The sequence below is a fragment of the Anabrus simplex genome, chromosome 4 (assembly GCF_040414725.1).
Source record: "Anabrus simplex isolate iqAnaSimp1 chromosome 4, ASM4041472v1, whole genome shotgun sequence".
NCBI lineage: Eukaryota > Metazoa > Arthropoda > Insecta > Orthoptera > Tettigoniidae > Anabrus > Anabrus simplex.
In genome coordinates, this window is record NC_090268.1 from 319,394,193 (window position 1) to 319,407,479 (window position 13,287).

Sequence of the window (13,287 nt, forward strand, 5' to 3'; positions counted from 1 at the left end):
ACCTTCCTCGTGTCAATATTTGTAAGTTGGCAACCAAACATATTTGGCAGTTATTTGTTCGTCACTTTGTTTTGTGTCCCACGAGCGTTATGAAATCACTGCCAGCTACATAGATATACGCTGCTCTCTAGAATGATGCTGGAATGATGTATCAAGTCGGCTGTGAGGTAGGCTCTACTCCTTGCTCTGCTGTTCTCGAGTGCGCGGTTTGTTGTGTGCGTAGAACGAGTGGTATATTTAGTGCATTTCGATTCTTATTATCCTAGATGTTGATTCGAAAAGTAGTGATAGGTTTTGTGAAATGAAGCGGAGCAATTGTCAAATTGCATCTTCTTCTAAGAAGTCAGCAATGTTACAGAAATATCGAGACGGTTACACAAAGGAATGGCTGTGTTTACTTGCCTCACGTGTTAGTGAAAACCACATGTTCTGCAGTGTGTGTTCGTGTGATTTCTCTGTGGCTCATGGTGGACGAGATGATTGCAGGAGACACATAGGATCCAAGAAACATCACACATACAGTGAATCAAAATTACGAAACCAGTCTGTTTCATTGTTACTCGTAAAAAGTAATGAAACTGCGGTGACAAATGCCGAATTATTGTTCACATCATTTCTTTTGGAACATAATATTCCGTTATCAGTTTCAGACCACGCTGAAAATTTGTTTAGATCAATGTTCCCCGACTCCAAGATATCTCAGAAATATGGTTGTGTAAGAGGTAAAACCTCTGCTTTGGTTCAATGCACGGCATCTGAGGCAAGAAAGGAAATAAGTGAACTTTTGCAAATAACGCCTTTTTCTTGGGCTACTAATGGTAGTACGGATTTAAATGCAGTTAAACTTTATCCTATAGTTGTATCTTTCTTTAATGCTCAGAGAGGCCAAATATCAACTCTTCTATTGTCATTGTTAGAGAGTACCGACAATACAGCTGAGGGAATTTTCTCTGTTATTAATAGTGAATTGTCTTCTTTAGCCATTCCATGGGAAAATTGCATTTCTTTTTCATCTGACAATGCATACACAATGATAGGGGCAAATAAATGTGTTACCAAATTTGTGAAGGACTGGCATTCTTCTGTTTATATCCCAGGTTGTTCATGTCATCTCATACACGTCTGTGCACAATAAGCAGCAACCCATTTGCCAGTCAATGTAGAGAACTTTTTGGTTCAGTTATATTACTATCTTGATAAAGAGTTCTAAAAGGCAAAACACGTTGAAAGTTTATCAGGCTGTTTGTGGCACAGAGGGTCACAAAATTTTGAAATATGTTGGTACCCATTGGCTCTCGCTTCTTCAGTCTATTGAAGAGTTCTTGAGCAATGGGAAGCTTTGACACTCGTGTTTTGTAGTGAGACCCACCATAAAAATGAGACCAAGCAGTTTGAAACTGTGAAATCCTTCATACAAGACCCACACACAAAACTGTTTTGCTACTTTCTTCAGAGTTCACTTCCTGTTTTTAACTCTGTGAATATATTTCTTCAACAAGATGCTCCAGCCATACATCTTCTTAGGAGGAAACTTACTGGTCTTTTAACTGACCTATTGGTCAGATTTGTTCAGCCATGTTCTCTTCCGACCTATTGGTCAGGTTTGTTCAGCCATGTTCTCTTCATTCAGAATCTACCTCCCTTTTGAGTGTTGAATTCAAGAGGAGGAAATACCAGAAAGCCAATGAGGACTTGGTAATTGGAGCAAAAGCTAGGGCATACTTGAAAGATAATAACTGTGATGAAGAGATGTTTTATAATTCTGTCAGAGAGTTTTATGTGGCAGCTTGCAGTTACATTACCAGGAAATTTCCCCTTGATGATGAATTTCTTCATCATGCCGAAGTTGTAGACATCTCTCTCAGAATAAAGGTTTCCTATTCATCTCTTGAATATTTTGTTTGAAGATTCCCAACTTTAGTCACAGTCTAATATATACAGTCGCGAAGCTCTAATAAAAGGAAGGTTCATCCACTTGATAACTGGAGCGACACTAGCACCTCTAGCGGCGAGGTAGAGGCAACTTGCTAGCAGACAACAAGGAACGAATTACCACTACAGTCTAAAATGGTCATAACTTCTGAACCATTCATGCAAATAATGTCCTGACAAGGTTATTGTAATCCTTATGAAATAGTGGAGGAGGTCAAACAATTTATTTCAATGAGGAGTTCGAGGATAATATTGAAATATTTATTTAATCTATAGGAATTATTTTTTTTACTGCGGACTATGATATAAAATCGCTTCTAGGGGGCAACCGGTTCGAAATAGGTATATACCATCGTGGACTTTTTTTGTAGAGGTTTCTATGCTCTACAATTCTTACGCTTACACTTGGGATCTATCGTTGACAGTTCAGGCAGCGTAAGCCAAGAAAGCAAGTGACAACCATGGTAGAGCGCTGCGCTGGCCTTCTTAGCCCAACTTGGCAGGTTCGATGTCGGTCGGTCGCTGTTGAAGAAGAAAATACATATATATTCTTAACATGTACTTGTATATCTTTTTGTTAGATGTGCTAGACAATAAACGGTATTGTGTATTGACAAGGCAGATCCTTAACTAATAATAGTGATTTAAGTCAGTGCGGATCATTGGTGGCCATTGTGGTCATAATTATTGATACTGTCGAGTTTCCGGTCGCCCTCGTCTGACCACCACAAGGGAGGATTGCCGTATTGTATACCAAACACGTAACGCCTTCACACCTGTGCCTGCCATCCAAGAACAGGTAATGGATTCCCTCCAGCATTCTGTGTTAAATTTCAGAAAAGCTATTCCCACGTAATTTTATGGTGAAAAAGTTATTATTAGGGCTCGGATCGATATGCTTGAAAATCGTGTTATATGCTCGAAAAAACCATTATATGCTCCATAGATATGCTCGAAAAAACATTATATGCGGTTAAATATGCAGAATATGCTTGAAAAACATCGTTAAAAACTATAGAAAGGAAAGTAAAACTAAAAAAACCAATAACATATCTTTATATACGAGCTTTATTTTCTAATTGTATGTATGATACACTGCGATATACTCGCATTCAAGTTTCAAGTATATATATATGAGAAGTTTTCTTATAAAAGTTACAGTTTAAAAGTTAATTTACAAGATGTTCAGAATTAGGCGAGTCATTGAAGTAGATCTGCATTGCTCTGTACAACAAGGATTTTTTCCATGTTTTCAGTTTTGAATGATTTTCTTAAATCAATCAATAAAAGTTTCAATGATGAGAACGATCTTTCGACGTCAACTGACACGAGAGGTAAATACTTGAATGATGCTGCTTCTTGTGCAGAGTAGTTCGGAAAATCCTCTGACGGTACAGACTCGCCACGCAGCATCCTCTCCAAGTCCAACGCTGCACTCCAACCGGGATTTCGAGCCAGCACGAACTCCAATTTTTGTTTCACAGTTTTCCCAGTCTCTCCAGGCCACGAGACGGCTTCTTGGATGACTCCTTGTATTGTAGCGACCACTTCAACCAACTCCATCCCTCGCGATTCCAACTTTAGGATGGCCTCAGGAATGACGCTTATGTAGGCTTTTATGAAAGTCAAGGATGGCATCAAGCCCTTCATTTCAAAAAGCAGCCTTAGCTTTCGCGATGTACTTGCTGTCCGCCTCATTAAACGTATTGATCACCTTGAAAAAATATAAATGAGAAATTTTAGCCGAGGAGAATAACTGAGAAAATTACAAAATTAGGCGCCGTATGATGGAGTAAAGATAAAAGATATGAAAAGAATGACACAGAAAACCTCAAAAATGAGAAGATTTTAAACATTTCAACTAGTCTTACCTCTTCAATTGCCCTATGATTTTCAGCATAATACAAGGCAGCCAATATCCAAGTTCCCCATCGTGTCAATGTGGGCTCGGGAGGTAAAGGGAGCTCTGGATGCATCGTCTTGAAGGCATGGACGCGAGAGGGAGCCTTGACGAAAATTTTCTTCACTGAGGAAACGACGATGTTCACGCTGGGCGATTTTTCGCACAGCTCCTCAGCAACTCTGTGCATTGCATGGGCAAGACAAGTAACATGGAACATCTTTGGGTAGAGAAGTTTGAAGCTCTTCCCAGCCTTAATCATGTAGGGAGCAGCGTCAGTCACCAATGCGAGTACTTTGTTTACCTCCTCATCTGAAAAGGTTGGCCACAGCAAGCCTGAAACAGGAATGCATAAAATGAAGGGTGAACCGTTCAGTTAATGGGATTCTGACTTGTCGTACGACTGTAAGAGATATTTAACTCTCAGAACTATCAGAGTCTTCACTGAGCATATGTAGAATGCATTGAAATTATAGCCAGACTGTACTTATTCTTCTTTGGCAAAACGCTCAAAAAATAAATTAACCAAAATATACTTACGCAGAGCTGCTTGCGCTGTTCACGCAATGGTACCCTGGTTTGTCACATCTAGCTCCCTGCACAGAATTAGGTGGCCCTTCCCCGGTTCACTGGGACTGAGTTTTCCAACAATAACGTTGGCCAAGTATCCTCTACAACTGTCTGTGGTCTTGTCGATAGATAACCAAATTGGGTGGCTCCCGATATGTTGTCCCTGATTGCGTGTAGAACCTGGTGAAGTCATTTTTACGTAGGGTCGACTCATGAGGCAACTCTCTTCCTGCAAAGTCCTTGAAGAGAGCTCTATTCTCAGCATGTTCGACCTTGTAGAGGGGTATGTTGGCACTTAAAAACGCCCTACAGACTCTGGAAGAGAACTCGTCCGAGTGCTGTTGCTGATTGAACAAAGGTAGTATCAGCACTTGTTTCTTCGATTTCCTTTTTTTAAATTATTCAACTTTTGCTGAGTGCCCACTTGTGGCTTTATTTTAAGAAAATTGAAAACCCTTCGGAATCTTGATCTGAAAATAAATAGGTAGTTACTCCATAAGTGAGAAAAAATACATTGAATGAACAAAAATAAAGCATTGTGGACTATGAAATTATTTTCAAATATTGCAGTAGAAATACGAACACCCTCTCAACGATCCCATGAAAAACCAGCAAATCCAAACGTCAATTTCCGTCTCGGAAATGTAAAATTTGAGGATCTAACGGGTCTACACTCCGAATTCTTAGACTTCTCTCTACTTACCTAGTAGGTAGGCACCGTATGCTGCACATACGGCTTACTTGAAATTTCAACCATTTGACCAGTAATATCTTTAAGAACGTAGATGTGAAAATGTCAATAAGAACTTACCTCTTTTTCACACATTTTGCAGAAAAGAATTTTCCCATCAGTAGAAAACGAGTCTGGGTCTTCCTTTGCACATCGTCGGAGTAAAACACTCGGAGATTCCTTAACTTTAGGCATCGCATACTTGGAAATCACAAGAACTTGATAGGTACATACGGATACGATTACGAACTGAGAACTGAGAGTAGAATGCAGAAACTTCACCTGACCGGGTCGGATTTTCCACCACTTCATGGGAAAAGCCACATATACAATATTGGTTCCCAAAATAGGCGCACCACTAAAATACCTCACATATCAAAGTGAAAGGATGCTTGGGGCTTCCAGAGCTCTCTAATCCGGCAGAGGCCAATTAGGGCTTGTGAATGACCTCACTAAAGGTTAAAAACCTGCGGTTCTATTATTCGCACCAGATAGGCCTTTCAATAATTATTTGTCTTTTAGAACCTTAAGGATGGTCAGGGCCCGAATTGGGGGAGGGGAATTTGAAGAAAAACAAACTATTTAGACGAAAACCACAAGAATATGCATTTATATGCTTCTATTTTGAAAACCGCGGTTTTATGCATTTATATGCTTGATAAATTTAAATTCTGTTGATCCCAGAGAGATGAAAATACTACCGAAAGGCTTCTTTCAATGTGTACTATTCCGGAAAAAAATATGCTAATATGCTCGAATCCGAGCCCTAGTTGTTATTATTCTAGAAGGGGCTTGAAATTTTTTTTTTTTTTTCAAATATAGGCATGGCCAAATTAGGTTAGGTGATGCTGTTTCAAGTAAGAAAATTGGAAAGTTTGTCACAGAACCCTCTGGAGTGATGCTCTTACAATTTTTAAGAATAAAACTGAACATGCACATTCAAAGAGTATTGGAATTAGAAAATACTGTAAATAATGAGTAAGCTGGAAAATATCCATAAAATGTTTTGAACAAACTGATTGCAGTTTTATACCGATTCTTTTTTTCTCTGATTTTTACGGAAAAATTGGATATACAGCAATAACAATCCGCTATAGCGAGTAGAAGATAGGAAACTTTTCAATACAAAAATGTTATAGTTTATTTACAACATATATTTACACTTGGAACTAGTTTCGACGCTGTTTGGCGTCATCTTCAGCCAAAATGTGGGAAATAGGCTAGCATGTAGACATTTATATTACACAAGGCGTTACATTAAACAATACACATCTTACGAGGAGATAAAAACAGGGACGAATGTAGAAACAAATGAATCGTTGATAAAGCAAAAGTTATACATATTAAAAATAACCTTAACCACACACCTTGCAGTGCGAAAATATTTGCCTTGAATGATTCCTGAATACAAAACGCACGCGCACATACTTCTGAAGAGCCAGCAGGCAGGAAAAAGTAAGGTGAAACCTTAAGAGTTCTTCTGAGAAGATTTCATCATTTTTTCTATGTTCCGACTAACTAATGAAGTCTCCCTTGAGTTCCTGATAAACATACACAACAGGAAATTCTCCTTCACTCTCAACAATAGGTATAAAGACCAACGGTAAATTGTATTTTAAATACTGTGCAGAGACGTGAAAGCATGATCTTGAACATGATATAACTTCTTCATTTAAGAACTTTACCGCCTTATGTCCCGCAATAAACATCATAGAAACCTGCCCCCACCCTACACGTAACGCTGCAACAATACACCACAAATACTGGCACAGTCAACTTCCAAACTCTCAGAAAACATATTCCTTAATACCAATTTTATATTCTTGTTGAGCTGAATACCGGACCTGTGAAGATTACAAGATTATTTTGTACATCTACAGAATGGTGGTGTTAATGAAGCTATGTAATATAGAGAGAGACTTTCAAAAGGTGGTTAAATGAAGAAGTTATATCATGTTCAAGATCATGCTTTCACGTCTCTGCACAATATTTAAAATGCAATTTACCGTTGGTCTTTATAGCTATTGTTGAGAGTGAAGGAGAATTTCCTGTTGTGTATGTTTATCAGGAACTCAAGGGAGACTTCATTAGTTAGTCGGAACATAGAAAAAATGATGAACTCTTCTCAGAAGAACTCTTTAAGGTTTCACTTTACTTTTTCCTGCCTGCTGGCTCTTCAGAAATGTGTGCGCGTGCGTTTTGTATTCAGGAATCATTCAAGGTGAATATTTTCGCACTGCAAGATGTGTGGTTAAGGTTATTTTTAATATTTATAACTTTTGCTTTCTCAATGATTCATTTGTTTCTACATTCATCCCTGTTTTTATCTCCTCGTAAGATGTGTATTGTTTAATGTAACGCCTTGTGTAATATAAATGTCTACATGCTGGCCTATTTCCCACATTTTGGCTGAAGATGACGCCAAACAGCGTCGAAACTAGTTCCAAGTGTAAATATATGTTGTAAATAAACTATAACATTTTTGTATTGAAAAGGTGGACCCTTTTAAGTTTCCTATCTTCCGTTCTCAGTTCAATAGGACAAAAATGAAATTCTTAGATTTAAATAGCGAGTAGATGCATTGCCATTATGAATCCTCATAATAACAAATTTCTGCTAATAAAAAGAAAGGGAAAAAGTGGAGAGAGAAGTGGAAGGAGGAGGCTTGTTTTTCCTTTCTTCTTTCTTGTAAGATATAATGTTCAATGAATTAATATACCACTTAGTTTTCTTGAGTCAGGGAAATTTCTGTAAGCAAGTCAGGTAAAATTAAGAGAACATTTCTGTGAACACTCTGAGAGCATAGATGTGGTTTTCTGGAATTAAGCTTTGTCCATTATATGCTTACTTAAATCATTTTCCAGCCTCCTGGTGGAACCCAAATGGGAATGCATGGCCCATCTGGTCAGGCTGGTCCCCCTGGTCCCACTCAGGCGCCTAGTGGTGACATGCCACCAAGTTCTCAAGGTCCTATGGCCAGTTTTGCTCAACAACAAGGTGGTTATAGAGGACAGATGATGCCTGGTCAGCAGAATATTCCACAACGTAAGTTTATTTACACATTTGTTACTATTGTTTCTTTTCACTAGATTTTAAGCTTACTTAGAACTGTTACTTCGACAGGCCCTGGAGGTACATCTGGCCCTCAACAATACCGAGGTGGTCCCCAGAATTACCCTCAACAAAGTCCTCAACAAGGCTATCCTGGGCAATATCCTTCTCAGAACCAGTCTTCTGCTCAGGTTAGTGAAGTTTTCTTGTATTTCTACCAGACAAACTGAATACATTAGAATCTTGATCATTCTAAATCAGTTAATTAAAAATCCCTCCAGATTCGAAGGATCTCTTGTTCCCGGAAATTTGGGATGTACGGTTTTGCGTGTTATTTAAGTGATTTAATTCAAAATGCAGACAATTCGTAATTCAAAGAAGAATGTTGGTCCCGTTACCAGACATTTCATTCAGAATTGTCTTTCATTAAAAAAAAACCAATTTATCAGCGTAATTTAAACTCAGAATTTCTCCGTGTAACAATAGATCGTGTTTTCTGGAGTGTGCAGGGGTACTGTTCCTTACTTTCACTTTGTTGTGTCTACAATATACTTCAGAGTTGCTAAGTTTGAGAGAAATCATAGTTCTTTTGTGTTCTTGCAGTTATTTAGAAATCGCCACCATCAGTAATTTTACTTAATTTTTAATGTACAGTTATGTATTTCATAGTTATTATATATTATGAATACTGTGTTTTAGTTTGTTATTTAGGGTATGCGTGTTAAATTTTTTGTTGCAATATGGTTAAGTGCCAATGTTCTTCCAAGATACTGAAGAAGACAGTGAAAATTATTAGGGAGGTCGACAGAAGACAAAAAACAAAACTGAAATAGGTAAAGAATTTGGAATTCCTATGGCTACGCTTTCAACATTTGTAAAAATCACGAGAAAAATGAAGGGTGCAAGTACTGTAAAGCAAATGCGCATTCAAGGAGCTGAACACTCCCATTTGGAAGTTGAATTGATCGAGTGGTTCCGGCATGTTCAAGCGAACAATATCCCTGTTGATGGCATGGTTATTGAGGGGAAAGCAAATGAGCTGGTGCTAAAGCTGGGACTGGAGTTTCGCTGTTCAAAAGCTTCACCGTTTTAAGGAACGCCAAAATATCACGTGGCACTGGCAATGCTGACATTTTTTGAGAAAGTGTGGCTCATATCATGAATTCATATTTACCAAATATTTTCAATGCCGATGAAACTACGTTGTTTTGTAATGCCGAGCTCAAACACTTACTGTTTTAAAGGAGAGAAGTTGTATGACGGGACAGGATAAGGTCGCTGTCCTTCTGTGTTGCAATACAGATGAAGTGAGAGACTTCTTCCCGTTGTCATAGGAAAGTTTGAGAAGCCACTATGTTTCAAGGACATCAAAAATTTCTATGCAAGTACAAGGCATCTAAAAATGCCTGGATGTTAGGCAACGTTTCAAGGACATCAAAAATTTCTATGCAAGTACAAGGCATCTAAAAATGCCTGGATGTTAGGCAAACTTTTTGAGGAGTGGCTGGTGTGTCTTGAATGCAAAATGACATGTCAAGGCAGAAAAATAATTCTCTTGTTAGATCAGTGCTCTCCATACAAACATAATATTAAGCTTTTAAAATTTGCTTTTGCTTTTTTTTTTTCTGCTGGCCAACACTACGAGCTACTTACAACCCGTAGATTGAGGTATCCTTTCATCTCTGAAATATGCCTACGGAAATTGACTGGTGCATTACTTCCTCTGTGAAGTTGTTAGAAATATTCCAGTGGGAGAAATTTTCAAGTGGAACATGGTGGAGGCTATGTGGAGTATAACAATTGCCTGGAATGCTATTTTTTCACAGACAATCAAATCTTCAAGTTTGGATTTGGTCCCTTAAATGATGATGATAAAGTAAAATTAAACTCGTGTCCTCATCCCGAGGTGGTGCAGCTCTTATCAGGCACACCCTTCATGGAGGTGAGCTGCATGTACCATTTTAACCACATGCCAGCCCTCCTGCCAATCTTAAATTTCTGGCAGTACCGGGAATCGAACCCGGGCCCCCAAGGACGGCAGCTAATAACACTAACCATTACGCTACGGAGGCGGATGATGATGATGAAGAAGAAGAAGAAGAAGATAAAGATGAATGGAAGGAGTTCCGGCAACAGACCGATGTCTGTACAATTTTCATAGACCATACATTCATATATATATTGAACCCGAGTGACTTAGGCCCATAGTCAGTCATGATTTGATTGATAAAATAATATATGGTACATTTATTGAAATACAGAAGTGTAGTTGAAAATATTTCATCTGTGTAATGTCGAAATAGGAGCGAGGAAGGACGACAGACTGGAGCCTGACGGATTAGCTCGACACAACAACATTTAGCTACTTCACAGCAGGGGATCTCATTAGTTGGCGAACAGGGAAATACAAGTCCACAAATAAGTCTTGGTCAGAAAGAGAAGGGGGTAGGTGACACAAAGGAAGCTCGCAACATGAGTAATGCGCTGGGATATTTTTGGCAGGACGGAGATTCCCGTGCCGTCATGGAAAACTACAGCGGTTGCGAGGACATTCGCTAGCCTAGGTTCGGGCAGGTGGAGATTTAAATCACGTGACCGCTTGCCGGCCAATCGCTAAAATTTGATGGAAGACTCAGGGATACCATCTTAAGAGATGATGGATGAGATATTCTCGTAACTTCAAAAGTAATCAGTAATAAATTATTGTGAGTACACGGATCGATGTAATGAATTTATTAGATGTCACGCATGGAAAAATAATCAATAATTATTGGCAAATTAAATAAATTGAAGGCTGGATTTCTTGGAAACCAGACAGCTTGAATGTCATTGGCTGGACGAAGACCACGTTGTAAGGGACGCGTCCGAAGGCGCGAAATGTGAGGAGCTAAATCCACCCGTATCTCCTAAATCTGTGATCACCAGGAGTTCATATTTAATCCAGCAAATATGCTAGCGAAGTGGATTAATTTGATGTAAATTTTAACGTCCAATTCGGAGTGCAAGTACCGATATTAAAAATCCACCCCCTCCCTAAGGGGTATGGCGTCAATGAATCCGCGAGGGAAAGCCTCATCCATATATACTGGACAAGGGATACTCGCCAACACACTTGAAATGAATCTCTGGAGCTGAACAGTCGGTCGCAGCTAACTTAGAATTCTACGGGCGTACAGTAACTCAACATTTAATGGCGCGAGCATCCGCCAGTGTTTAGAAAATGTGATCGCGCTCAAGCAACATGAACTGGAAATAGTTAACGTAGGACAGTGTTTATCAGTTATAAATATCAGTGAAGTAAATTAATTGAACTGTAAGAGAGTAATATAAATTGCACCGCAATAAGTACGTAAATAACAGACTGTGTGACGAACAGTACTTTAAGGGAATAATAGCCTGTACTTTGCAATATCGAACCGCTATCATGAACACTTCAAGAAGGCCGTATGAAACGGGCGTATCGCGTCGGACGACATAAATCGCGACGGGCGTAAAATTTGACACCTCGTCGTACGTGTCCAGGTCCATTGTGCGGTAATTGGACGAAGATTAAAATAGTGTAAAATATTAAATTTTTGGGTCTAGGATATTAATTTGTTATATAAAAGTTAAAGTGTTCAGTGTTAACGTTGTCAATGGTGAAGTTTTGTGATAATTAAGGTATTAGTGTAAAATGGTAATGTGCCAGGAAATCTTTTGTGGAACTACGCCATCGAGAATGGAGGAGTAAAATGCAGAGAGGGGCCGAAAGGAGCCTCTCATCTGCAAAGCTGTAATGGAATACCGAGAAACTAAGATGAGTACATAATGTAAATAATATTTGGGAAATGTTATCGTGATGGGAAAAAATGGGAATAATGTGATTAGACTTGGTTACCTTCTGTAACAAGATGAGTCGCTTAACGACCCCATCCTAAATTTGTAGCACGGACAGTAGTAAATAATAACAATGTAAATAATCGGGTCTTTTTATGTATTCAGTTTGTTGTAGATGTAAATTTTGTAGATATAGGGTAGTACGTTAAGTCATGCATGCATTCATATTTTCTTTGTAGTCAAGAATATTTTCTTTACATTTGATTTTGGTTATGATAGTTAAATAGACCCGATATGTGTTTTTCTGTTTGTCATTTTAACGAGCTATGTAATGACATTGAAGGAAAGTCCAGCTTCGTCATACCAGTTGTGTTTTGTTGTTGATTAGTACGTTCACAGATTCAAAGTGAAGTTGTTAAATTTGGGAGAAGCGATAATAATAATAAAATTTCCAAGTAAATCGTATCTGGATTGATTAGTGCCAGAATAAATCGAAATTGTAAAAGGGGTTATGCGTTAAACATATTAAGAGTGGACTACCGTGTAACAGGCGAAAATTAATTTTTTAAAAAATTAATAATAATAATAAATAAAATAAAACTACTTTTTTGAAGAAGAAGAAGAAGAAATTATTTTTTTTTAAATTGGATATAATAATAATTCATGTGATATCGGAAATTTAGTGAGCCGTGCGTAATAATAAAGTCAAGGGATCAGGTGTTGAGTTTATCAGGAATTATTTAATGACGGGAGGTCGTTTTTAATTCGGAATTAAAGTGTGTGGTAATTTAACTTGATAAATTAATAATATTGAAATGTAGATCGGTGCTAATAATCCGTACATGTTAATGAACGTGTGGTTTAAATTACGGTCCAATATTTTTACGTATAAATGTCGTGTCTTAAAGTTGCAATTCATTAGCCGGAACACGTAGGACTAATATTACGAAACCATGATTGTCAAATTTTGGTAAATATAATTTCAAGATGTTATGATTATTTGTGGAGAACGAACTAAGGCGTAGATCAAAATGAGATAGAAAATGTTAAAGAATCTGCAGTCAGATAATAAAAGGTCGTACGATGTCAGAAGTGGAATAAATAAGTCAGTTGATAATTCTGTGAGAAATAAATGAATCAAGGAATATTGAGATAGAAAAGGAAATAAATTCCGTACGAGAGACACTTAGGATATATAAATGAGTGTAAAATGTACGGGCAGTGTCACAGAGAAATACTGAGTTACGTAGCGGGTAGAATTCGAACCCGTGACAGCCTGTACGAAATA

At 38.1% G+C, this 13,287-nt stretch overlaps 1 protein-coding gene across 1 annotated transcript in view; it reads left to right on the forward strand.

The window, feature by feature from the left end:
* The window catches only part of LOC136871934 (protein SSXT), a 79,679-nt gene that overhangs the window by 53,049 nt on the left and 13,343 nt on the right, over positions 1 to 13,287 (forward strand). The window contains exons 4-5 of the mRNA XM_067145674.2: positions 7,997 to 8,177; positions 8,256 to 8,374. Coding sequence (XP_067001775.2) covers positions 7,997 to 8,177; positions 8,256 to 8,374 — 300 coding nt within the window. The remainder of the gene's footprint in view (positions 1 to 7,996; positions 8,178 to 8,255; positions 8,375 to 13,287) is intronic.